At 40.4% G+C, this 27499-nt stretch overlaps 1 protein-coding gene across 1 annotated transcript; it reads left to right on the top strand.

The window, feature by feature from the left end:
• Window positions 1-369: 369 nt before the first annotated feature.
• LOC310633514 (protein regulator of cytokinesis 1-like) lies at window positions 370-27323 on the top strand. Its single transcript, XM_083351234.1, has 15 exons — window positions 370-414; window positions 1261-1484; window positions 4017-4149; window positions 5745-5867; window positions 7855-8088; window positions 9229-9402; window positions 11135-11287; window positions 11397-11544; window positions 13211-13347; window positions 15252-15347; window positions 15884-16024; window positions 16481-16570; window positions 18642-18734; window positions 20980-21081; window positions 26733-27323. The coding sequence occupies exons 2-15, from the start codon at window positions 1462-1464 to the stop codon at window positions 26805-26807; spliced, it is 1722 nt and encodes a 573-aa protein (XP_083207360.1). The 5' UTR covers window positions 370-414; window positions 1261-1461; the 3' UTR covers window positions 26808-27323.
• The last annotated feature ends 176 nt before the right edge of the window (window positions 27324-27499 follow it).

Here is a 27499-nt window from a genome sequence, read left to right as displayed (position 1 = left end):
GAATTTCCCCCGCCTTTCTAGCTGGCGCTTGACACCCCTATCCGGCACATTCTATTCCTCAAAATGGGGGGGGGGGGAGCAAGTTGATATCCAAACTATTATTAGCTATTTTTTCCATGCTTTACGACCCAATGTTATCTTCCCTAATATAGGGGATAGATTTTTTTTTAGCAGAAAATGGACATTGGAGACATTACTGCCTCCTGTTGTATTCCCTAACTGCTCTCACCGTATTTTTGTCCATACCCCCCCACCTTCTTTACCAAATACGGTCGCTCCCTCCATTTTGCTTCCTGCTTTTCCTTTCAAGCCAGATGGCATTTTGTGCCAAAAGCAAGCGAACGGTTTCCGTCCGATGCCAAGTGAAAGCCTCGTTGGACGGAGCCGTCTCGCAAGAAATTTATCCTCATTGGAGTAAGAAACCCCAGCCAGTACTAGGGGGCGCATTTCCGAGGAAACGGAAGGATTGCGATGGGAGAGGAAAACAAAGGCTGTAATCCAGGGGTCTTCAAACTTGGCCCTTTTATGACTTGTGGACTTCAACTCCCAGAATTCCTCAGCCAGCTGGTCCCTTATTTCAAATGGCTTGTCCTCCCTCTTTGCTGAGTGTCAGTACTATTCTGCAAATTAGACCCAGTCCAGCCTTTTCTTTTTAACTCCTTGAAGATCTCTGAGAACTCATTAGGCAGAGTGGCTGTATTGTGTATTCAGAGGCAGCCGGCTCTAGTCAAAAGAAGTTCCCATCGACTCCTGATTGTTCAAAACAAACTACCTACTGTAGCCTTGGTTAGGTTCATTTCATGTTTTTCTGGGGTAGAACATAAATAAAACGGTCTGTTCTCTCCATAGCATTCATAACAATGAAAGCTTCAGCCACCAGTTTTTCAACGAATCCTAAGCATTAAAGCAGGGGTCTTCAAACTTGGCCCTTTTATGACTTGTGGACTTCAACATGGCTGGCTGAGGAATTCTGGGAGTTGAAGTCCACAAGTCATAAAAGGGCCAAGTTTGAAGACCCCTGCACGGTGTAATCAATGAATTTGTAGCTCAAGGGTTGACACGAGGGGGTCCTTGGTGTTCTCTGAGCTTGCTTGTTTTCTTGCAGACGTATCACTACCCTAACTAAGTAACGCCATCAGTGGTAATAAGGAGTGCTGTTTGCTGTCAGTTATAGCCGGGGGTGGGTGGGTGGGTCTTAAAGGCGAGCGAGCTTCACCCTCTCTCATTTCCTTCTCTCCCGTTGATTTGCTGCTTCGGCAGTGCCGGAAATGACGCCCTAATGGTTGTCCGTTTGACCAATCAAAAGGCGCGCCGGGCCCAGCTTGCCGTTCGATCGAACGGTTTGAATTTTGGCGGCGTGGGGCGTCTGCGGCTTTTAGTCTTGGTTTAAGCATCCCGTTCGGATTTTCCTTGGAGAGGGAACGGCGGCGGCGGCGGCAACGGCCGTCTCTAAGGCTTCTCATGGCGAAACTTCTGCGGGAAAGGTAAGAGGGGGAAGGACTTTTCTGAAGCCAGGCTGGGTGGGTCGTTGGGAAGGGAACCGTCTGCCTCTGCAGAGCTGAGCGGCGACCGGACTTCTCGGCTCCCTTGGGAGTGGGGAGAAGCCCTTTATCGCCATGGCGCACTCTCTGCCCCTCGAAAAGCAGCCTCGGAAGGTCAGAAGGAGGCTAATCCCCCAGCTGCAACAGGGTTTCATCTTTTGACAGCTAAGCCCTGAAAGCTTTGTATGGCTGGTTATAATTCACACCCAAAGACCAGGGTTATGGTCTGGGAATTTTTTTTTTAAAAAAAAAAGATGGACAGGGATGGATTTTGATAAACATCAATTTGCCTATAGGGGGAGAACAGGTCGACAGACGATGCCCTAGCTACTGCTTTACGCTCTGTAGCAAGTCATCTTGAGAAACCTGGAAGTTATGTCAGGATGCTTTTTGTCGATTATAGCTCTGCTTTCAACACCATTTTGCCGAGCATTCTCATCGAGAAGCTTGAAATCGCCCCCCCCCATCTGCAATTGGATTCAAGACTTTCTTAGGGACCAGTTACAAACATCGAGGGTCGGGTCTGCTTTGTCTACCCCCCTGAAGCTTTGCACCGGCTCTCGCCACAGGGCTGCGTGCTTAGCCCCTACCTCTACTCTTTGTACACATATGACTGTGTATCATCCGACCCATCTACTGTGATAATTAAGTTCGCAGATGATGCGACCGTGGTGGGTCTTACTACAGGTGGGGATGAGACAGCATACAGGGCGGAGGTACAAAAACTATCCATATGGTGTTGTAACAACAACTTGCACCTGAACATCGGCAAGATGAAAGAGATGGTGCTAGAGTTCCAGAGGAAAAAGGAGGAACCTGCCCCACTTTACATTGGGGAGGACTGTGTGGGGAGAGTTTCCTCCCTTAAATTTCTGGGAGTCTACCTCTGCGAAGATTTGACCTGGACAGTTAATACAACCCAGGTGGCCAGAAAGGCCCAACAGAGGCTTCACTTTCTCAGGGTCTTGCGGAAGAACAGGGTAGAACAATGGCTAATGACCCTCTTTTACCGGTCTACTATAGAGAGTGTCCTCTCGTATGGTATTGTAGTTTGGTATGCTGGTCTGACAGCCAAGGATAGGAAGGCATTACAGAGGGTGGTGAGCACAGCACAAGACATTGTGGGCTGTTCCCTGACACCACTGGATGACATCGCCAGGGCTCACTGCCTTGGAAGAGTGAGGAAAATTCTCAGGGATGACTCACACCCTGGTCTGTATCTCTTTACTCTCCTACCATCGGATAGGAGTATAGCCAGCCGCACCAACAGGCTGAAAAACAGCTTTTATCCATGGGCTGTTAGACTTTTGAACGGGAAATAATTTTTATAAACTTTATGCAGAATTGACTTGCAAGGCCGGTGTGTTGTGCAATTAGTTCACATGGTGTAATAAGATGGAGGGTTTGTTGTCACTGTGAGTTGGGGGATGGGGGCACGAAGGGAGGCTCAGCCAATCTCAATGTATACATGGTTGTACTTTGACAATAAAGGTTCATTCATTCATTTAAAACAAGACTAAAAGAAGGCAGTGGTTAACCACTTGTATTTGGCTGCCCAAAATAATAATAATAAAAAAAATTAGCATGGGTGTGTCCATGAAGTCCCAGGAGTCAAACCGGATTCTAGGATGCCTTTATTCTATCATATCGCCGCGACCTCAAAACTTTCTTCTTCCATCAGGCTGACCTGGATTGATGATGGGTTTTTAAATATGTTTTAATTTTTAACTGTGTAGTTAATTTATTTTGGGGCTGTTATTTAATTCTTTTTTAATTTTTGTATTGTTTTTTATTGTTGTTAGCCGCCCTGAGTCCTTCGGGAGATAGGGCGGCATATAAGTCCCAAAAATAAATAAATAAATAAATATCAATTGTGGGTTTTTTTAAAGCTACACAATTGTGTGTCTTTAAGCTACATAAAGTCACCGGCTTGCTTTGGGAAAGATGTTCTGGGGCTTCCCTGTCCATCTCCGGTTGCATCTTATGTGGACAGTTAAAACTACACAGTGGACAACAACATTTGCTTATTTTACAACTTTGTTTCAAAACAAGGTGTGTGTGTGTGTGTGTGTGTGTGTTCTGAACACTTAAATGCATTACTGTAAATTAATCTTTTGTTATTAAGCTTATGGCGTTTTCCACTGAGATTTATGGTTGAGTGGAAATCTGGGAAATTTATGTTTATATTTAATGTACTTAATCAAATTTCTAGTCTTCTCAGTCACGGGAGCACCTGTATCCTTGTAGACTTCTCTTTGATTAGGTATTTACATTTATTGTACTTTTATGCCTCCAATAACAGAGGTTTTGGAGAGCCAGTTGGTATAGTAAGTTCCAGTCCCACCTTAGGCATTGAGCCAGCTGGGTGACTTGGGCTACACTCGGTAATTACTTGAAAAAGCACATTTGGGAGTAAAAGCAATGCGTGCATTAAGTGTCATCGTGACATTGAAATTACTCTCTTTTCTTTTTCAGTGAAATTTTGGCTTCTTCCCTGGTTAATAGTGTGAATCAGTCACTGGGAAAGCTCCTAGATTTGTGGAATGCAATGGGAATTAGCAAAGAGTTGCAGCTTGAACGCATGCAGGTTGCAAAGTCCCACATTGAGGTATGGATCAGAGTGACAGCTTTGAAATGTAAAGTGTCTTGTGTTGCATTGGATTGCACGAAACATCCAATACCTATTCCCAGAACCCATTTTAGGGGAAAATTGCTATTTTGTGGTATAATTTGATATCGGGCATCAAATGTTGTTCCATTAGAAATGTTGGTTTCATTGAAGAAAAATAGAGATAGGTTAAAGGCAGTCTGCCTGTGATCATGCTAGCTTATGATTATCTCCAAATAACCATTCTCAGCAGAATAATTTTTAAATAGTTCTTGTCTAAGTTTAAGATGCATTTTCATTTTCAAATTGCCCCCCCCCCCAAAGGTCCAATATGATTTCACTCCACGTACCTGGAAATGTCGCAGCGTCAGTGGAACATCGCAATTGTAGTACTTTGAGGCCTCAAATAGGTAAAGTTGCTGCCTGAGACAAAGTCAACAGCTGGGAAAAATGTGGACAATGCCACGTAAAGTTTCTGAAATGTATAATGTGTTTGGAGATCAGACTATTCTGCGTAATTCTAGCCTTTCATTGTAATGATAAAAATTCAGGCTTTTCAGAGATTTTGAAACTAGAAAAGGAAAGCTACTTGATGGGAAGATAATTGGGAAAATATTAAACAGAATGTTATCTTGAATTCTTCAAAATACAACACAGAAACTGGAGGAGGGGCACCTTAGCAGATTGTCTTATCATTTTCCCCCCCCTATTTAGTCGTCCTGTGCAAAGAAGCTCTTTGCAAATTTTACGGGAAATATGTTTCTTAAAGGTTGCATGCTGTATTCAAATAAAGATAGCTAGCATTTCTTTTTGTAAAACCTTGGCGGGGCGGGGGGGGGGAGGGATGTTACTCTAAGATGTATTACGCTTCAAGTAAAATTCGCTTGTTTGAATATATTATCCCCTTTGGAAATGTGTGAAAAACATTGATGTGCTTAGGGCAGCTACTTAAAAACCTGGAAAGCTGGCCTTTGAAAGATCCATTAAATCCAATACATATCTCTCTAACCATACAGGAAAGTTAAAAGCACCAAAAACAGGGTACAGTACTTTTTTCCCCCCTGCAAAATAAATTGTGCAAGGGAAGAGGTGTATATCTTTAATGCAAGTATCAACACGTCTCTCAGCAACTGCCACTTTAATATAGTTTAGATCAAGGTATTATAAACTCAAAGCCTTCTTCCCAACTACAGGTACTCGGTTTTTCACTTTTTTAGTAAGCAATCATTTTATTTGCCTGATGTATCGCAACATTTGGCTTGTAGCAGGAAAATATGGAGGACTAGTTTTAACTATTCTCGATTTTGTTGTCATGCCCCAAATTTGTTTTCAGTGAAACCTTGTGTAAAAATGGCATGAGGTTTACAGAGGAAACAGAGTCAGCAAAACTCTTCATTACACTCATGAATGAAAGCCATGACTAACAACAATCTGATACCTTTTTTTGGCTGCCCCTGGACACACATCAAATCCTGGGTTATTTGACAGGCTTTATTCTAGCTACAGATTCTGATGGGTTCTGGTCAAGTAAGCAATTCAACTGTTAAATCAGTGAGAAACCCATGCTGACATGTTTCATGGGGGTTTCTGGACAGATGCTACTGAACGATATGATCGATGAAGAAAGGAGTTTGAAAGAAAAAATTGAAAATGACATTGAAATTCAGAAAAATCAGCTGAATATATTGAGAGATCAACTTGGTCTGGACCCTTACAAGGTAAGTGCTTTTCAGCTGCTGATTGTTCCCAAGAACAGAAAACTAAAGTGCTATTAACCTGCCATAAATGACTTTTATTTATAATTTCATCTTGGCACAATTCTGAAAATACCATTTCATTTGTATTTCACTATCTGTGATGGAATACATGGAATCTGTGTATTATCAAAAATAGGATATTATCCGATATGTGACACATGTTTTGAGAATGTCCAATGTTTGTTTCCAGTGGTTTTGTATTATAATTTTCTTGGTAGGCACATTCAAAGTGTGAAATAGGAATCTGGTGGAAATTAAGTTGGTCTTTATTATAAAGACTTTGCAGAAAATAAAAATCATCCAGACTGTCTCTTCTTCTCCTTAATTTCATGCCCTAATTGATTTTTTAAAATTGCAGTACAAATTAATATCCAATGGATGGTTTCGGTATTTACTGCTTTTAATGTTTTAGAATTTTTTTATTAGCATTTTCTAAACGCTAAGCTGCTTTGACTTTTTTAGTGATGAGTATTTAAAAAACAACTGTAAATTAAATTGAATGCAGCTTGATGATGGAGATAGGAATTTTCTGAGGGATTTCTTTTTGAAGCAAATTGGGGGGAAAATAGTGTGTTTCTCAGGAAAAGGGGAGAGTAATAAGCTTATTTCAGTTGATTGTTCAGTTGTTCATTGGCTAAGGAGTTTTGTAAACAGCTGCCTATTGTTTTTTACTTCTATAAATTGGAGTTCCATGCTACCAATGGTAAGTGTGAGGCTTCTCGCATCTCAGTGTTGTAGAGTCCCAGCACCTATTTAGCACCAGATATTTCTTGCTCTGCAACTCCCCAGAGATGTTCTGCTATTTGAATATTTTGACCTTTTTTTTTAGCCAAGACTCAGCAGGCAACATAAAGCAAACTCCACCCCCCAAAAACCCCAAAACCTCTTCCCTTGTAGGAAGAGAATTAGCCAAGATAATTAATAACCACTGTAGCCTCACCTTTGGAATTTACACTTAGCTACCTATATTGGGGAAGAAAATAAAAAGAATCAAGCTGTAAAATGCCAATGTTAGCATAGGGTTACAAATCACCCACTGGTTTGCTGAAAGAACCATGTTTTAAGTCTTTCCCTTAAAACCACAGGATCTGGGCCAGGTGGACTTTGTGGGTGAGCTGACATTGTTTCACAGCATGAAGGTTAGCCATAGAAAAGGTGTGTCTCCAAGGTCCAGTTGTAATGATGGAACACGGAGCCTGCTGTACTAGATCTAGTGAGCTGGGAAGTCTCTCCACATTTCTCCTTCACTCTGGGACTTTTCCTGCCTGGGGGTGGGGGATGGTTGAGGATTAATGCTCCCCAAACTCTTTGGCGACCATGGGGTGGCTTGACTCCGGCTCTTTTCACATAGCAGAACCAACCCTATTTAATTGTGGGCGCTCCATCACTGGAGGTTTTTAAGAGACTAGACAGTCACTTGTCTGAAATGGTATAGGTCAGACATGTCAAACACAAGGCTTGGGGGCCAGATGCGGCCCGTGAAGTGGTTTCATGTGGCCCGCGAAGCCATCCTGGAAACAGTGAGGGAACGGCCCCCACTGCCTTGTCCCTGGCCCAGAGACCCTCCTTCTGCCAAAGACCCTCAGATCTGTCCCACTCTTGTCCAGGCCCCCATAGGCACCCTTGATGCGAACGACGTAGAGCTGGCCACGCCTACCCAGTAGGCCATATGCGCTCTAGCCACGCCCACCCAGTAGGCCACGCCCACCCTGGCCATACCCACCCTTGAGGGCAACCGCAATGCTGATGCGGCCCTCAATGAAATTGAGTTTGACACCCCTGGTATAGGTTCTCCTGCTTGAGCAGGGGGCTGGACTAGAAGACCTCCAAGGTCCCTTCCAGCTCTGTTCTGTTCTGTCCTAGTAGAATCAGCAAACAATCGGAGAGAGGCCACTCACAGAAGTGCTAAATATATATATATATCTATATTTGCTGTATAACTTTACAGGCTGCTGATGGGCTAACTATTCTTCAGTTGGAGAAGGAATATCGAATAGCTTTAGAAAGGGCTGTTAAAGAAAAACAGGAGAGGCTGGAGAAGTTGACACAGTTACAGCGAAAAGATCAAGCGTTGTGTACAGAGCTTTGTGTAGCCCCTTATTATATCCCTACTGGCAGCATTCCGAGTAGCGCAGAGCTGGAAGAACTACAAGAACATATTACAGATCTTCTGGAAGTAAAGGTACGGTACTGATTTATATTTCTTCATTAGCAAATCAGACATTGCATTGAAAAAAAATAAGCTAAATGAGCGCTTTGTTTTCTTGAGCGAAAAAGAATGAGTGAGCACGGTGAGATCTCTCTGTTTTTCATCTCGTCTGCACTGAAAATTATATAAAGTTTGCTGCCAGAAGATAAACTTCAGAATATGCGAAGAATTTGTAATCAAATTAAGCATGAAATGGAGGAACGTGCAGAGATTCTATTTTATGATTAATGGAAAGTCAACTAATAACCTCTTCTTACAAGGTTCTTTGTGGGGGACAGTTTTCCCGAGGACCTTCAGGGTGGCATCTCCCTAGCTAGCTGGACCATAAGTGAATTATTTATCGAATTTACATGGCTGCCCATCCCACCCAAGTTGTCTCTTAGCAGCTTAGAATAAAACCAGCCTTTGGAACAGTATGCAAAAACCAAGTAAAACAAACATAAAGAAGAAAAGTAACGAAAGAGCACATCAGAATATTTTGCACGATGCAGCCAATACATGGAGTCAGGTTTGTTGAAACGGCCATGTTTTAAGGGGGCTGTCTTCTCTTTCGTGCTATCTGCCTGGCTGATATGAGCCAACAAGATGGGCATGCTCCAGACCAGGGGTCGGCAACCTCGGCTCTTTTATGACTCATGGACTTCAACTCCCAGAATTCCTGAGCCAGCTATGCTGGCTCAGGAATTCTAGGAGTTGAAGTCCACGAGTCATAAAAGAGCCGAGGTTGCCGACCCCTGCTCCAGACCCTTTCAATCGGCGTTATCTTTTAGGAACTACGGTAGGAAGTGTATCTTCACTGCTGCCGTGCCTGCCCATCTTATTCGTTCTTGTATTTGTTTTTTTTTAATCTTGGTTTTCCCCCCCCCCCCCTTATTTATTGATTGATTGATTGATTGATTGATTTGATTTGATTTGTATACCGCCCTTCTCCCTAAGGACTCAGGGCGGTTAACAGTGACATAAATAACAGAATGCACAAATACAGATACTGTATTAATACGGTATTTAATTTCCTTTGCGCTATTATGAGTTGGGCAGATTCTAAACAAATGGAACAAATTAAAACGAGCTCTTTAACTTTTAAGACGTTTCATCTATTATTTCTTTGAACAGGAACAAAGATTAGAGGCGTTTCATAAGCTGAGAAGAGAAATCAGACTATACAGTAAAGAAATTGGGCACATACCCGATGGAACACTGGAAAATAATACATTATGTGACGACGAAGAAGGGTATATTTGCCTTACCCAAAAATACCTTGAAGATCTCCAACTGCTTATCCATCAGGTCGGGCTTTTTTGTGCAAAAGATTCTATTCATATGAGTGAATCGACGACTTGGAACTATTAACTTTTAACATCCTATTTCATAAACAGCAAGGAAGGCTCCAAAGGGAAAGCATCTCAGTTTTTCTTGGTGTGGATTCATAGCATTTATACAACGTGGTTTATCAGTCTGCTAGACCAGGGCTTTTCAACCAGTGGTACGTGTACCACCTGTGGTACATTAGCATCTAGCAGGTGATATGCGACCATCCTAGAAAAGTGGTAGAGAGGGAGGGAAATGAGCTGAACCGGTGGGAGCACCACACAAGCCTGAGTGAGAGATGGCTGGAGCTGCAGGGCTGTCAGGGCTCAGTGGAAGCGCCAAGATCAGTGCCAGGGTCCAGCTGGAGTTCGGCGCTGATCCTGGCGCACCTGCTGAGCCCAGAAGAAGCGCCGATCAGCTGGAATGTTGCAGCATCTCCAGGGTCATGTGATTTACATTCAAATGCTTGGCAACTGATTCATATTTATGACGGTCACAGTGTCCCAGGGTTATGTGAAGTGACCAAAACCTGCTGCAACCACCCAGCAGAAGTGGGGGGGGGATAAAAACCAAACACCCCCACCCCTGCTGCCAATCCACAACAGAATGAAAACCTCGGACAGGAGGAAGAGCGCTGCCGGGTGGGCAGGCAGGCAGGTGTCTTGCTGGGCTGTGGCTTGGGCGGCACTTTTTTCAGTGCCATTGTAACTTTGAACAGTCACTAAGCGAACTATTGTAAGTCAAGGACTACCTGCACTTCATTTCATTTCCTTTTTTTGTTTGTTTGTTTTTGGTCATCAAGTTTTTGACACCTTGCCAGGCGACAGGTGGTACTCGGATGTTGCCATATCCTAAAAGTGGTACAATGGGTGAAAAGGTTGAAAAGCCCTGTAGTAGACCAGGCATGTCAAACATGCAGCCTGTGGGCCGGATGTGGCCCTGCAAAGGCACCACAGATCCCGATACATCGTGATACGGCCTGTGATGCGATTGGGCTTGACGCCCACCCCTATACTAGACTTTGTAACATTACAAAGGGGTGATGGTAAAGATGATAATAAATCAGGTTTTAATTAACTTAATCAGTGTTTCCTTTAGTTCAGGCTCATCTTTTGGATCTGTCCAATATCAGCAGCCTGTGCAAACGATTGACAAGGTTAAGGTTATGCTTATTAAAAGCTATTTAATAGCGTTTTAATTATTGTTGTTTTCAGTCTCTTACAATGTTTGAACATACATACAGAGACAGAAAGAGATCATGTTCCAGTATCAACCATTATCCTTTACTGAGCAAAGGGACATGGAAACTGGGCCTTTTCCCCCTATTGACTTATCTGGTCAACATAGGTTCTGTTAGATCTGACTTGCTTTTCCCTTTAGGCTACTATTTAAAGAGAAACACACCTCACTTGCCTTAGCTTTTATTTGTATCCCATCTTTATTATCTTTACAAATAACTCAAGGCTGTGAACATATCCAACGCAGCTTCCTCCTTATATTTTCCCCACAACAACAACCCTGCAGAATGAGTTGGGCTGAGACAGATGACTGGCCCAAAGTCACCCAGCTAAGTTTTATGGCTAAGGTGGGATTAGAATTCACACACTCCCACTTTCTAGCCTAGTGTCTTGACCGCTAGAGCAAACTCTTAGTTCTCCATTCTTTAGATAACTTTTTTTTTGCATATACTGATTTGAGTGTGCCTTTGTAGTTGCAGAAGAAGAAAGAGTCTCTGACAGCCGCCAAGGAGGGCGTAATGAAAGCGGTTCAACTTCTATGGGACAGACTTCAGTGGCCACAAGAAAAACGAGAACAGCTCACAAAAATGACCAGCCAGTCTTCCATCTGCGAAGCCATAAATATGGTAATAGAAGGAGAATTTTGACTTCTCTCTCCACGACTAATGCGAATGTAGCAAGTTAAGTGTGTTTTGTAACCATTGACAATTAATGGTTTCATCTTGTTTTCATTAGTGGGAGGAAGAACTACAAACCCTAGAAGAGCTGAAGAAAGAGAAACTTAAAGAAATTACTTTGAAAGTCCGGCAAGAGCTTGAGAGCTATTGGCAAAAATGCTTTTATACCGATGAACAAAAAGCCGCATTTCAGCCCTTTTATGATGGTAATTCATTGTAGCATATGTTTTTAAATTTTAAATGCAATCATTATTTACTTTACTCATGGGAAGTCCTGTGCTTGAAAGCAGAGATAAAAAAAAAGCAAGTGAGAGGGTTGCTGTGGGCATGAGTGAAAAAGTAGCGGGAACAACTTTAAACTTCCTGCTAGCTTCCCCATTGACTTGTGGGAAGTTGGCAAGAAACATACGAAATCATGATCATATGATTGCAGCTAGCCTTGATGACATAGATGATGTCCCCGATTCGGGTCTGAGCCTGGTGCTGAGGCCGATGAAGAACACCAGACACGAGGTGCAGGTTTTGTTGTCTTTTATTGAAGCGCTCCAAGAAAAGGGGTCCTGGCCAAAATGCCAAGGAACCTTGAATCAGAATTAATAAAGTTTTATATATTTGGTCTAAAGTAGAAGGTGGGATAAGGTGAGATATATAGGAAATATCATCTAATAAACATTTCAATAATCTAACAATTATTCTATTGGTCTCTAGCTGTCCCTATTCCTAAGCCTTGGCTAATGAATGTTTCAGGAGTTATCTAATGCACATCCTATTTGATCCAGGCCATCTCTGTTCCTAGCTTTTAACTGAGCTTGCAAGATACCTAAGTCTTCTGTTACTATTACTGGCTGTTTAACCACACAGAACTGTTACAAGCTTTACACCTGCATATTCCCTGTGAATAAACATTCTTCTTGCCACACAAACCCCCCAATTACAAGCTTCCTGACCTCTTTTGAAGTATATGCTTAATCTTGCTTTGTTTTGGCATCCAGCCCATCATTTCCCCCCCCCCCCCTTTGAATCTGAAAATGATTTAATTTTTCAAGATTCACCCAGCATTAATATCCCTGTACAGGTAGACCCCATAGTTTGCCTACAGGCAGAAAGGCAAAGTGGAAGGCATTGTAATCCACAACAGGTGATTAAGAGAACAATGACTACCCATCAGCCTCATTATTAGGGTTTTCAACTAGCTGAAATCAGGTAACCATCCTGTCAGCCAATGCCACCAGCCTTCCCATTTTTTTAATGTGTGGGATTGCAGCTATCATTGCTATGTGTGCAGCTCAGTTCTGGATTTCCTCTGATTTGTCTGGAATATACATATAGTAAATACACACACAGCACTGTTGTCCAATTAACGCACGCACACCTCTCTTGGATGACAATACCATATCTAGAACCATTCTATTCTCAGTTATTATTTGTCATATAGCTTCTTGTTCTTTTGCTGCAGCAATAAAATGCTCCCGTCTTAGCTTGCTAGGATTTCCACCATGACATTATTGAGCCCCATTTGCGGGATTCAGGCAGGACATAAAACCACGCCCCCTCCGGTCCGTGTAAAAACTCTCTCCATGGAACCGGTCCCTGATGCCCCAAAGGTTGGGGACCTCTGGCATAGAGTACCCAGATCACAAACACGTCACTGGGAATGCTACGACAGCCAGAACTCTGAGGACTCTTTACAAGTCTTCCTATTTCAGCAGCATCATAACTTTGAATGCAACCCAAGGACTATCTCTCTTGTTTACTGGAATAGTGGGACAAATGGTAAAACATTTTCTGGGTTCAGACACAATGAATTTGTGTTTTCTAGTCTTGTTATTTTTTGCGAGGTTTAATGAAAGGTGTGTTTTCTGGTTTATATAGAAAATTTCTCAGAAGAATTGTTGAACCATCATGATGAGGAACTTTTCAAAATAAAAGTGCTTTATGAAGAAGCCAAGTGTGTTTATGATAGTATTCATAAATGGGAGGCCATTCTGGATCGCTTCATTGAATTACAGGTAGATGCTCTTTCAGTGCTTTTTTTTTTTAATTGCCTGGGATAATTTATTATTTAAAAAAAATTTTTTACAGCAAATACTCTTTTCTGACATGAATTAGAACACAGTATTTGCCCAGTGCTGGAATTTTCCAGAAGAGTTATAATAGCTCCCCATTCTCCCCAGAAAAACAGATTTTGAGAATGTCAGCCTAGTAAGCTGAAGAGGAAAAAAGATATTTGATTTTTAAATGTAGATGGTAGAAAAAGGGTGTTGCAATTATGATGATAAAATTTAAAGTAATAGGGTTTTTTTTGCCATGAGATCAGTGAAGCTGATTTCAGTATTGATCTTATTCTTTATATCTTATATTTTAATTTCAATAGACTGAGAGAAGAAATCCAACTCAATTTCAACTCTGGAAACTACAGTTCTTTTTTTAAAAAAAATAATTTCTAGCATTCTTAAAACTGATTCAGGTACAATATAGGCATTACTGTAGGAGAAAAGCAGACAGGTGGGGGGAGAGTTAATCACATCATCAGCTTAGAGTCATTACATTCCTACAGGTCAGATGCAAAGAGGCAGGACCATCCATTAGGTTGCAGCATAGAAGATTTATACAGAAGAATCTAGTCAACTGAAGTTCAACATGAACTTGGTGCCGGATAAGGGTCAGGGGAATTCAGGAGGAGTTGGACTTGGATCAGTTGTGGGAACGTAATGACTCTAACCTGATGACACACTTAACTCTGTCCCCCTCTCAGCTCTGCCTTCTCTTTTCCTACAGTCCCTGGGTTATGAACGAGTTCCATTCCCTAACCTTGTCTTTAACCAGAATGTACATTAAGTCAAAACTCTTACATACAGATGGACTGCCTATTACTAAAAATAGCAAAAGGCATTCTCCTTCCTGCAGCCAATGTAGCACTAAACCTACTCAATGCTTTCAGGAACTGCTGAAAATAGACTATATATGAAAATGTGAGGGACGCAGTGACTCAGTGGGTTAGGACGCTGAGCTTGTTGATCAGATGGTCGGCAGTTTGGCGGGTCAAATCCCGAGTGCCACATAACAGAGTGAGCGCCTGTTACTCGTCCCAGCTTCTGCCAACCTAGCAGTTCGAAAGCACGTAAAAATGCAAGTAGAAAAATAGAGACCACTACAGTGGGAAGGTAACAGCGCTCCATGCGCCTTTGGCATCTAGTCATGCCGGCCACATGACCACGGAGATGTCCTCGGACAAGCACTGGCTCTTCGGCTTTGAAATGGAGATGAGCACCGGCCCCTAGAGTCGGAAACGACTAGCACACATGTGCGGGGGAACCTTTACCTTACCTTTATAAAACATGCCGCTTTAGCGGGTCCTCAAGTATTGTGTGGCTTCCGTGCTTTGTCAGTTTGAGAAAAGAGAACGTCTGCCCTTTTTTTTTTTTTTTTTTTTTTTTTACTAATAGGCAGTCCCTTCATATCTAGCGGATGTCCTTAAGTCAGATATTCTTAACTGGGGGACTGCCTGTATCTAAATTGGAAAATGCATTATTTAGAAATATTATCCTATAATTTGTTAGGCTAGTACAATATTTTGCCTCACCCATATGATTTTACTTTGGTGTTATACTTTCAATTTTTGCTGGTCATTGAGTGAATAAACAGTATTTTCATTTCATTACTTTGATATTCTTGGACTTTTTAGACTTGTCTGGTTTGCTTTCTTGTTCTAAATAGATCACTAAAATCAAAGCTACTCTAGCGTTAAGTTGATGAAATCAGAAAATTACCTCCAGCACACGTGCAGTAAGCATTATGCTTTGGCGGTAGGTGTGAGGGAAGATTCCCCCTATGACAGGATTGATAGTGAAATCGAAGTCGCTGTCGGTAAATACATGTTTGGTTATCCAGTATGTACTCTGTTTGTGTTTAGAAAAAATCAACAGATCCAAGCAGGCTCCTAAACAGAGGGGGTAACTTGCTAAAAGACGAAAGGGAACGTTCAAAGATCCAAAAGCAGTTGTTAAAGGTAAAATGCCAGGACAATGTTTTCAATGCTTCTCTCATTTGTGTATGTGTGTGTGTTGAGAATAGGGGTAACTGGGGAAGATTAGCAATCTTGAATCTCTCTAAATAAAAAGACAAACATCAAATACTGTAACAGTGCAGGTTAAAAGAGCTGCAATGTAACATGAAGTTAAGATAATTATATTGGCTCTTTTATTCTAGCTTCATTTTATAAGGCTCTTCTGTAGATTGCAAAAACTTTAGTGTATGTATATAAACCTGTCTGAATTCCTCAAATGGAAAATATATGTTTCTATTGACATACCTCTTAGAATTATTGATGATTTCTTTGCATTGTGTGTTTTTAACAGAATACAGTTAAGACGTAAAAAGTCTTTATTCTGAAGTAGTATTATGAAACTGATCTTGGAGTAAGCCTTTTTTATCTGAAACTACTTGGGCACTTGGTTGAGTTGGGCAGCTATAGAAATAGAATAAATACATACGGTAGTTAAAACTACAAAATAATTAACGTGGACATTTCTTTTACAAATTTAGTTAGAGGAAGAACTGAAGACAAAAATTGAAAATTGGGAGAAGGAACATAATTCAGATTTCCTTATTAGAAGCCAGAGGTTTCTTGATTCCATGGCTCATCAGCTGCAACAATACAAACTTAAAAAAGATCAACCCAAAACAGTAAGTTGTTATTCATGATTTTGATGCTTTTATTGTGGAATAAAATGGCTTCATGCTTGAAGACAGATCTTTTACATATTTTTTTTAGCTGTAAGCATCACATTATTGAACTAATAATGCTGAAACTTAGTAAAGTGATTCTCCCCACACACACACACACTAATTGTATCTTTGCTATCTTTTTGTCCCCATTTTGAAGTTGCTCAATGAGTGAGCTCGAAGCATGGTTAGGAGCTGTTTGCAAATTATGTTAGAGGTGAATTTTGGCTAGATTAATCAGTAACAATTATCCGAATGTAATTCATTTTTGAAGGATAGAATGAAAAGACAGAAGGGTCAATATTCTCGTCCCATCTTTTAACAATAATTAAAAGGTGGAGATCATGGTGACCTGCGTGATTGGATGTAGATTGGTGTAAAATGTATCAACATTTACTATAAATTTTTATGTTTCAGTCAGTGAAGTGGGATGAGCCTGCAACTCCAAAAGGAGCTATGAAGAGACCTGCCCATCTGAATACTGCAACGCCCAACAAAATACGCAAAGTAAAATATTTTCTGAATGCTTAGATGGTAACAAATTTTCATTGTGTTTGTCCTGTGTGTAAATGAGATGTGGTATAAAAAGTCAGGAATATAATATAATATTGTAGGGTCTATTGCAGGGGTAGGCAACCTCGGCTCTTTTATGACTCATGGACTTCAACTCCCAGAATTCCTGAGTCAGCTATGCTGACTCAGGAATTCTGGGAGTTGAAATCCATGAGTCATAAAAGAGCCGAGGTTGCCTACCCTTGGTCTATTGTGAAAGGCTGATCTTGAAACTCCTATATCCCAGGACTGTTGAATTTTCTCCTTGTCTTTCCTTGCCTCCAAATTGCTCCCTACTTCTTATTTTTGTCTTTTTTTCTGCGCAGGTGAGCAGAGGTTCAAGTCAGATAGTAGGCTGAAACAAATGACTATTTTCAATTTGTAAAGCTGTATGGGACTCAAACGTACTCTTGGAAATAAAAGATTATGTTTGAAGCTTTCAATTTTTTTAAAAAAATAAATCTTAAAAAACCTGGAACCTGACAGATATCTTGGGAGTTTTAGCAGGTCCATTGTCGTCAGGAATGCCTTAAACATTTCTACCATAGTTTCAGAATAGCCATATAACTATTCTGCACAAAAAAATGGATAAATATATTGGGATTACTGTATGTTAAAGGCAATTTCTGGATTACTAAGTACCGTACTTTTAAAAAATGAGAGTAAATCTATTAGAATCCTATCTTGACTGTCTGTAGTATAGGCCACTCTAAAACTTTCTTCCTGCTCAGCAACTCTGACATAATATAATAAAAATATAGTTTTTAAATATTCTAACACAAGTTGCAGGGTATTTCCAGTTGAAAGAAATAAAATCAGCTTTAAAAATAATTATAACAGTAACAATTATAATAGCGATAATAGCACAGCAATACCAATACTTGTGGCAAAAACAGCATAAAACAGAAAGATAGCAACTTCTGCAAAAGGCTGGGAGAAATCTTTTGCCAAGGTATCCAAGAGATCAGAACAAAGATGCCTCATCCTCTTGGATGAGGCCATTTCACAGCTAATGCCAGTACTAAGAAGATGCAGTCCCTAGTAGTTACCTAGCTCACTTCACTTGATGAGGTTCTCTTTTGATAGCTTTTGATAAAGAACTCAAGAAGTCAATCTTTAGGTATGCTAGTCCTAGACCAGGGATCTTCAAACTTGGCCCTTTTATGACTTGTGGACTTCAACTCCCAGAATTCCTCAGCCAGGCATGCTGGCTGAGGAATTGTGGGAGTTGAAGTCCACAAGTCATAAAAGGGCCAAGTTTGAAGACTCCTGTCCTAGAAACCATGGCTGGCTTTAGAAGCTAAAATCAGCAGAATGTTGTTTTTTTAATTAGGTCTGGAAATCCCACAGTATTAGCATATCAATCCTAGCTTCATTTGACCAAACTTGCTATTCTGTTTGGAGTCAACTTCAGTTTCTAAATAATATTGAAAAACAGCCATATGGAAAGGAGGTTTGCAGGGCATAGGTAATTTTAACAGGATAACAGAGTTGGAAGTTCTAAACCAAACCCCTGGTCAAGCAGGAGACTCCAGACAAATGGCTGTCCAGCCTTTTCTTAAAAGCCTCCAGTGATGGAGCACTCACAATTTCTGAGGCAAGCCGTTCCACTGGTTAATTGATAGTTACTTTAATCCAGATATCAAAGAAAATTTATGTAGCTCTGGATTGAACTGTGGAGGTCTTGAGGTCTCTGAGCTTGCTTGTTTGCTTGCAGATGTTTCATTTTCCAATTAGATAGTATCACCTGCAAACAACCAAGCTCAGCACCAAGGACTCCACAGTCCAGGTACAGTTGTTACCCACTAAATGGCAGTAAGAAGTTATGTTTTTTCCTGTCTTTCTTTTATCTGAATTTTTGTTGCCTTAATCTAGTACAGGACTGTAGTCCTGAAAAAGAAGACTCTTAAAGGTCTTTATCTAGACTGAGATAACCTAAGAATATCTTCGTGTAAATTAGTATTAATGTGCTGCTAATTGAAATGTCCACAAGTTTTTTATCTCCGACTATGACTATATTTTTCAGGTGGCCTCAAACCTAACTGTACTTAAAGCATCCAGTTGTAGTAAGATAGCAACCAGCTCTTCTGTTCCTGGTAAACTGTTACCTCAAACTAAAGTGAGTAAAATTGATCACATTTCTGTTTAAAACTTGGTCTGGTTGTTGAAGGTAATAAAATAATGAGGAGTTGTATCTTCAGGTTTGGGGGAACACAGTGCAAATCCACTTTTTGATCAACATTGGCTGGGTTTCTTTCATTGTGGGCAAAGCATTTGTGGATCACATGACACAAGAGCCAGCCTGATTTATACTTCTCCCTGATTGCTCTATTACTGGCTGATCTGCTTGGTGATTGAGATCCAGGGAAGTTTCCCTCAGGATTAGAGAGAGGATAACAAAGTGTTTGAGAGGCCACATATGATACACTGGATTTCATTTGCAAGCTTTAACCTAAACTCCTGAATCAGTACAGCTTTGAACAAAAAAGCAAAAATCTGAACTCAACTTGAATTGACAAGTGTTAATAATCTTTCCATAAGTGCTTATTCAAAAGTACCTTAAGCTCCTCTAATTTCTTGTTTGTTTTGGATATTAAAGGAATACAAGCTACGCTTTCTATGTTTGTATGTATAATTAACATATCTAACTGGTTCTGGCAACATAATTTTTATTGTAAAAATGTATCAGGAAAGATTATTTAATTTTGCTCTGTGTATATGAGGTTAAGATTTTTTTTAGAAAGAATTTAGTCTTATTTTGGTAAGCAAATAATTGTACCTCTTGTGATATTACTTTTCAAAGTTTATTTGATATATAAATGATCCCTATTTATCAATCTATGATAAATAGATTGGTGGTGCAATGGTTAGAATGCAGTATTGCAGGCTAACTCTGCCCACAATATGGAGTTCAATCCTGACAGGACTCAAGGTTGACTCAGTCTTCCATCCTTCAAAGGTTGGTAAAATGAGGAGCCAGATTGTTAAGGGGACAATATGCTGACATTGTAAACCACTCAGAGAATGCTCTAAAGCAGGCTCCTCAACCTGTGGGCCAGGGATTTACAACTGGGCTGCGGTGATGGTGAGTGTACACGCACATCCTCATTTGCGCAAACAGTGGGTGAGCGCATGTGCTCTAAGTAAGTGGCAGGCATGCCACTTGCTGCCTCTTTACTACTGTAACATATTCTCAGTGAGTCAAGGAGGATCCCATTCATTTTAGATAAATTATTCAGAGAAAATAAAAGGTCTGGTTTACCTTTCAGGTAAATACTATGTAGACCTAACTATCTGAATCCAATGGGTTACTCTTAACTATGTTTAATAATTGATTGATGACATTCAAGCAATAACTCAAAAGGCCAATTGAAGCAAACTATCGCTATGAATGCTATTCTTGATTTTTTGTTTTAACCAGCTGGATGAGATAATGAGTTGCATAATAGTGTAAGACATGAAACAGATGTTATACGCCAATGCTCTAGTCCAGGGGTGTCAACCTGCCAGCCCACGGGCTGGATGTATCATGGTGAAACCGTGCCCACCGCATTGCTGGCAATGGAAAAAAAAATCATGATAAGTTGTGACACGTCACGTAACTTGGCGAGTTTGACACCCCTGCTCTAGTCCTCAAACAAGTCTCAAGTTATGTTGAACTGCATGGACACTTCTGGGAAATTTTCTTGATAAGAAATTATTCCCTTCTTCCAGAATGGATTTTTTTTCCTTTCCTTTTTATTTTTCTAGCTTAGTGGTCTCCCATCCAAATACTAAACGGTCTGACAGTCCCCTCTCCCCCATCACTCAAGGCAGGTGTGGTTCTGCAATTTGCATGTCAGTGGTTATCTGAAATCATTTCTAATTAAATGCTTATTTTATTCCATAACTCATGTTCTTTATAAACTAATAATTTGCCCGATAAAGCTGCACAGTACAAGAATATTGGGTAGTGTCCCTGTAGCGAAAGAGCTAGAGAGCAGGCACTGGAACAGTGCTGGAGTAATTTACGTGCTGTCAAACAAAATTCTTACTCATTGAATGTAAGAAAGGCGGTAAAAGCAAAGATAAGGCCTAACTCAGATATGCTGCTAAGGGGATAACTTGGAATGGTTTCCAAATGGTAAATGGAAAATAGATATAGTTTACCAGTAAGATTTGCTGGCAGATAGTGTAAGTAAATGAGTAGAGAAATGGAAATATATGAATCTTAAAAACTTCATCCGTTTTCAGGCTTTTGCTTGATCATTTTTTTTAAAGTAGATGCAATTATTTCCTCCAGATCTACAACAGCAATTTGCTTGGCTATATTTTATATCTGATGTAATTTGAGACTAGGTGTGTATTACAATTACATTTTGCAGACTCCTTCCAAAAGCACACCTCTATATTCCCTGAACCAACCATCATTAGAAGAGTGCAAGAAAAGCAAATCTGCCAACCAACCTAGTTATTCAGATTTTCTGGTATGTCTAACTTGTGTTTCCTTACTGCATAGATTCATAGGAAATAAGTAGAACGTCTGGAGCAATAGGCTAAATATTGGGTTTATTACAGTTTAGTAATGGTATTGATAGGAGCCAGGGGTTTCCTTAAATCACGGTATCTTGGAAGAAGAAATAATCATTGGCTGTGTGAATGTTTTGCACGAAGGGAATGATAATCCTTATCCTGTCTGGGATTACAGGTAGTCCTCAACTTACAACAGTTTGTTTAATGACCGTTCAAAGTTACAACAGTAACTGAAAATAGTGACTTATGACCATTTTTCCCACGACCGTTGCAGCCTCCCCATGGTCATGTGATCAGAATTCCGACGCTTGGCAACTCATTCGTATTTAGGAAGGTCGCTGTGTCCCAGGGTCGTATGATCAATTTCTGTGACCTTCCGGCAAGCAAAGTCAATAGGGAAGCCAAATTCACTTGACAACCAGGCTGCCAACTTAACAACTGCAATGATTCACTTAAGAACTGTGGCAAGAAAATTTGTAAAATGGGGCAAAACTCACTGAACAAATGTCTCACTTAGCAGCATAAATTTTGGGCTCAATTGTGGTCATAAGTTGAGGACTGCCTACATTTGAAGATTGTTTTATGAATGTCGAGTAACTCAAGGTAGAATAAAGGCACATGCTCTTGGGATTAATTTTTCCAACTCTCACAATTTACATTCTTTTAATTGCACTTGCTCTTCGGCTACTTTTTCTTTCTTAAATTCTGTCTTGTCTTAATCCAGACATGTCAAACACAAGGCCTGGGGGCCAGATCCAGCCCGCAAAGTGGTTTCATGTGGCCCGCGAAGCCATCCTGGAAACAGTGAGGGAACGGCCCCCACTGCCTTGGCCCTGGCCCAGAGACCCTCCTTCTGCCAGAGACCCTCAGATCTGTCCCACTTCTGCCTGGGCCCCCATAGGCACCCTTGATGCGAACGATGTAGAGCTGGCCATGCCCACCCAGTAGGCCATACGCACTCTAGCCACGCCCACCCTGGCCATACCCACCCGGCCCCCTGAGGGCAACTGCAATGCTGACGCGGCTCTCAATGAAATTGAGTTTGACACCCCTGTCTTAATCCTATATAAATAGCCCCATTGTTTTTTATTCTCAGCTCAGTTAAAAATAATATTCTCTGCACAAAAGATTCTCTGACCATAGGAAACCTTGATGTCATTTCTGCTACTAATACCTTTTTCTTCCTCAACCCATAATGTTGATTCTATGCCCACCTGTAATTTAACATATTCTATAGTTATATGAAAAGGGACGCGGTGGCTCAGTGGGTTAGGACGCTGAACTTGTCGATCTGAAGGTCGGCAGTTTGGCGGGTCAAATCCCGAGTGCCGCGTAACAGAGTAAGCGCTTGTTACTTGTCCCAGCTTCTGCCAACCTAGCAGTTTGAAAGCGCGTAAAAATGCAAGTAGAAAAATAGGGACCACTCCGGTGGGAAGGTAACAGCGTTCTGTGCGCCTTTGGTGTCTAGTCATGCTGGCCACAAGACCACGGAGACATCCTCGGACAAGCGCTGGCTCTTCGGCTTTGAAACGGAGATGAGCACCGGCCCCTAGAGTCGGAAACGACTAGCACGCACGTGCGGGGGAACCTTTACCTTTACCTTTACCTTATAGTTATATGAAACCAAATTTAATTTTTTAATCAACGAAACTTGATTCTGCTTTTTTATCAAGAGATCTTAGCCATTTGCAACAATGGCTAACAAATCATTACATTTTTATGTAAGTCTTCTAGCTTGGGTCTCAGGCCCTTTCTTTGGTCCCTTTTTCAAATCCTATTTCTAACTGCACCTCAAAACAAATGTGTAAAAAGAGTGTTCATCTAATATTTTCATTTCATATATCCCAGTTGATAATCAAGCTACTATAAATTTCAAATGGTTTCCTTGAACAGTTCTCCCTTCCAGCTTATTTTGCTGAGGATCGTTTTATTCCTAGGAGAGTTTCAGCTAATGGGTCTGTTAAAATATCCTCTGTCTGCTAGTTAAAAATCATGCTTTGCTCTTCCTGGAAGAAGAATCCTTTCTAACTAGCTGTAGTTGAAAATTCCGCTCTACTCTTCCCTGACACTCCCCCCCCCAGAAATGTGTTTCTTTTCTTTTAATTATCTACATTCTTTTTACTGCATTTTTCATCCCGATTTGTTTTGAAATGGATGGTTTACTGCCTTCACCAGAACCCTGTGCATATGTTGTCACCAAGTTTTGCCACGACTTAAAAGAAAAATATAACATATATTAAAATAAACTTTAAAAAGCCATTTGAAAACTGATAACTTTAATCTTGGATTGAAGATCCATATATTCTTTGATTATTGACCAGATGGAAAAGCATGTGGTTAGTTCAGTTTCAATTTTACTAAAACTTAGTAGCTTCTCTTAAAAATTACTTTTGTAAAACATATTTTTATGTAAATTCGAAAGCACGTAAAAATGCAAGTAGAAAAGTAGGGATCACTTCGGTGGGAAGGTAACAGCGTTCCGTGCGCCTTTGGCATCTAGTCATGCCGGCCACATGACCACGCAGACGTCCTCGGACAAGCGCTGGCTCTTCGGCTTTGAAACGGAGATGAGCACCGGCCCCTAGAGTTGGAAACGACTAGCACGCATGTGTGGGGGAACCTTTACCTTTATAATGTAGCATACACACACACTAATTTTGAAATTTACACCAATGTAAACATTAGGGTGCAAAAGATAGCCATTGTGGGCTTGGTTTTACAAAGGCTTAAGCTTATCTAACCAAAGCATGGATAACTTTTGATATCACTGCATATCAAAACTGTGGCAAATAACATATTCAGGATCTAAGGATTGTTTAGGATTGATGAGAACTACAGATTATCCCTTTTGATTCAACTCTATGGTTATATTTTTAACTATTTTTATTCTCATCTCCCTTTTTCATAGCTTTTTTCACACATACTTCTGTCTCCCAGTGAAAAAAGCCAAAAACTTTCAACCAACCCTCTTCCCCTTGATTACATTTTTTGCTTTTTTCTCAGACTACACTATCACATCATAAAATTTTCCCCATTTCTAAAGTAATATAACATTCAAAATACTGAGGCAATATGATGCATGTTTACAATTCATTCACTAATTTTCTAATTTGTACAGATAGTCCTCGACATATGACTGTAATTGACACCACAATTATGGTCATAAGTTGTTGTAGTCGTAAGTTGAAGCACCCTCATAACCAGAGGTAATTTTAAGGACTTCTTTGCAGCAGTTGTTAAATTAACACGGCAGTCATTAAATGAACCCGTTCATTTGAATGGACTTTTTTTTTGCCAGAAACATCACAAATTGTGGTTATAGGACCATCGGAGGCCACAACTGGTCATAAAGCTGGCCCACTCAACATGTGATTGTGAAGGGGGGAAGTGACCATTTCTGACAGCCAGGAGTGCTTAACAGGCTATAAAGCATCCATTTCATGGCCCTTAATAACGTCGAACTATTGTAAAGCTACCAGTCTTTAAGCAATCCCTTTTCTATCCAAATCTAAGATTTTTATTTACCCCAGTGAGTGTAGCCAGCGGTTCCGTTTTAAACATGCAGCTTTTCCTAGTTTATCCTACTTAATGATGTCTTTAAGTCATGTCTTTATGAGTTCATGATTTTTGCTCTTCACTCTCACTGTCTTCATTTTAAACCACTTCTGTGAATTATGTCTTTGTTTTTTCAAGTTCTTCTTTTAAATCCAGGGATTGTTTAGAGAAGGGTCTTTTGGTTTGTTTACCTGATCCTCTTGACTCATCTCCATTTCTCTGCTTCCTAATAATTTGCTTTGGATAATTGGTTCTCTGTGAAATTCCTTTCCATGCCTTGTCAAATAATGTATAAAGGATATGATATGATCATCTGTCTCTTTGTGATGTTAATCTTCAGAAAAATCTTTAGCACATGTTTGTCTGTATTGAGTTACACTTTAAGAATCACTGCTAGAAAGAGCTGACTAGAATAGCGCTAGTCTCAATGATTTTATTACTATTTGGAGTATTGTGAAAGTATAATTAGTAGTGCTTAGCACTATTACAGTTTAATTCTGACAGTTAATATGGAACTGTCATGGTTGAAGTTTTAGGAAATAAAAACAGTTAATCTTGAATTTAATCCCACCAAGCAACTTTAATTCCACCAAGCAATCCTACCTAGACTTAAGTATATGTAGGCATATAACTCCCACTAAATCTTGTGGGGATTATTTTGGAATAAATATTGTATAGGATATTACTCTTAAATAAAAACATCAAAGTAATTTCAGATCAGGAATGTAAACCGATTATGTTCCAGATATGCCTGGTACCTAACAGCAGCCCAACCAACATGGCTAATGGTAAGTGATGCTGGTTGGGCTGCTGGTCACAAACTCCCTACCATCCAGCTTTAGGTGTGTTGACAGAGCAAGTCACTGGGTTCCCAAATCACTCTAAACTATAGCATGGATTACTTGGTTGGCTTGTGTAGAGCAGACATGTCAAACTCGCGACGTCATGTGACGTCGCGCAACGTATCGGAACGGTTTTGCCATTGCCGGCAATGGGGTGGGCGTGGCTTCCGGATGACGCATCCAGCTCGCAGGCCGGCAGTTTGATACTCCTGGTGTAGAGCACATCCCTTTTTTTTGGCATATATCAATTCTGAGAACATGGTGTGGGTAAGGCTTGCAAAATGGGTGCTGCGAAGGATTACCCTGTCGAGGTATGGCAATCTGATGGGGTATAACTAGTTATAAAGCCTTGGCTTGCCAAAAGTTGTCCCTGCCCATGTTCTAACATCCCTGCTTATCTTTCTCTGTTATCTAGTCAGATGTAGATACTTCTGTACCAAGCCCTGTGCTGCAACTTTCATGTTTTGGGGACATTGAAAGTAGAGGCGATGCTGGCAGTTTGCTTTGCAGGGTGCCAACTTCCTGCTTTGTTTTTTAATTAAAATATTTTAGTCAGGTGAGGCAGGATGTCTGGCCCCAGGGGAATGTGTTCTGTAGACTCAGCCAATTTTGATTCATTCAAGTAAGCTAAACAGGTAGTCCTTTCTTACCAACCACCTGTTCCAGCAACATTTGTAGTTACAATGGCACTCAATAAAGGAGATTTGCAACCAGTCCTCACACTTACGACTGTTGCAGCGTTTCAGTGGTCATGGGACAGCAGTTCAGGTGCTTGCGGCCAGCGTCACATTTACGGTGGTCGTAGCATCCCCTTGGTTGCCATTTGCAACCTTCCCAGCCACTTTCAAGAAGCAAAATCAGTGGGAGAGAGCCAGGAAATTACAAGTCAGAGTCACCTGACAGAGATTATGCTTATTAAAGACCACAGGTGATTTGCTTTGCAACCAGAGCCAGAACTGACATTGTACGTCGACATTTGCATAGCAATGGAGTTGTTGATTCCAATTGCAGTGAGGACTACCTGTATTTAAGCAAGGCAGAATTTAGTGCAATATGTAACGTGAACATATTCAGGAAATGTATTTGGTTGTTGGGATTTACAGCTTTACTGAAGCATGAAAGAGAAATGCATTGACATGGAAACTGATTTATGAATTTATTTTTTGTTAGCTCTACTGCATATTTTTGTTATTCTTGTAATATTACAGAAAGAACTTACAACCAAATCAAGCATCCACAACAGGATTCTGAATTCCACCCTGAAAGAGAATTTGGATGAATGAGCTCTTCTTGATTTCTTCTCTTACAAAGCTCATCAAGTCAATGGGAATTGTAATTATATGATGAAGGAACACTATATAATTATATAATAAGATACTAATAGGTCACCTTTTTGTAATAATCACTAGTTCTGTTCTGGTTTTATATATATATATATAAATAATGTCAGAATACCATCACTTATGTAATAAACGCTATCTTTAAGGAGGAACAACTTAAGCAAACAGAAAGCTTAAACAGTTTCCTTTATCTGTGTTAAATACAGAATGTAATTACAAAATGAGGGGTGTGTGATTAAAGGAACAATTATGTATAAACTGAGGGGGTGCTAAAAAGCAGATGTACAGTATAGTATCAGAAAGCCTTTACGTTTTATTTAAGAGAATATAATACATGAAAGTCAGGTTAGCCATTTATACCTTTTCCTGTTTTCATTATCAACATTTTAAGGTTACAAAACAAGTGTTTTAAAAAATAAAAAATAAAAGTTTCGGTTCTTCGATTTTGAAAAACTCTTTTTTTAAAAAAAAATAATATGAGCTGCGTCCTCTGTCAATGTTGATATAGTAGCAATATAAGCTGTGTTGGAATGCATTGGAGGCATTTCAAGGAAGGCATTCAGGTCTTCTCAAATCATCAGAATATTTTACCACAGAATTTGGAGGGACTCATAGTAGCGATGGCTATTCTTTAA

Source organism: Vipera ursinii (genome assembly GCF_947247035.1).
Source record: "Vipera ursinii genome assembly, chromosome: 2".
NCBI lineage: Eukaryota > Metazoa > Chordata > Lepidosauria > Squamata > Viperidae > Vipera > Vipera ursinii.
This window is presented reverse-complemented; position numbering and strand designations above follow the sequence as displayed.

What these genes read in the sequence shown, in the direction of transcription:
- LOC310633514 (XM_083351234.1), top strand. Translation starts at nt 1,462, where the DNA reads ATGGCGAAACTTCTGCGGGAAAG. An exon ending in TTGCAAAGTCCCACATTGAG is followed by an intron (nt 4,150 to 5,744) that starts GTATGGATCAGA and finishes GTTTCTGGACAG; the next exon opens with ATGCTACTGAACGATATGAT. An exon ending in CGCCCAACAAAATACGCAAA is followed by an intron (nt 16,571 to 18,641) that starts GTAAAATATTTT and finishes TATATTTTTCAG; the next exon opens with GTGGCCTCAAACCTAACTGT.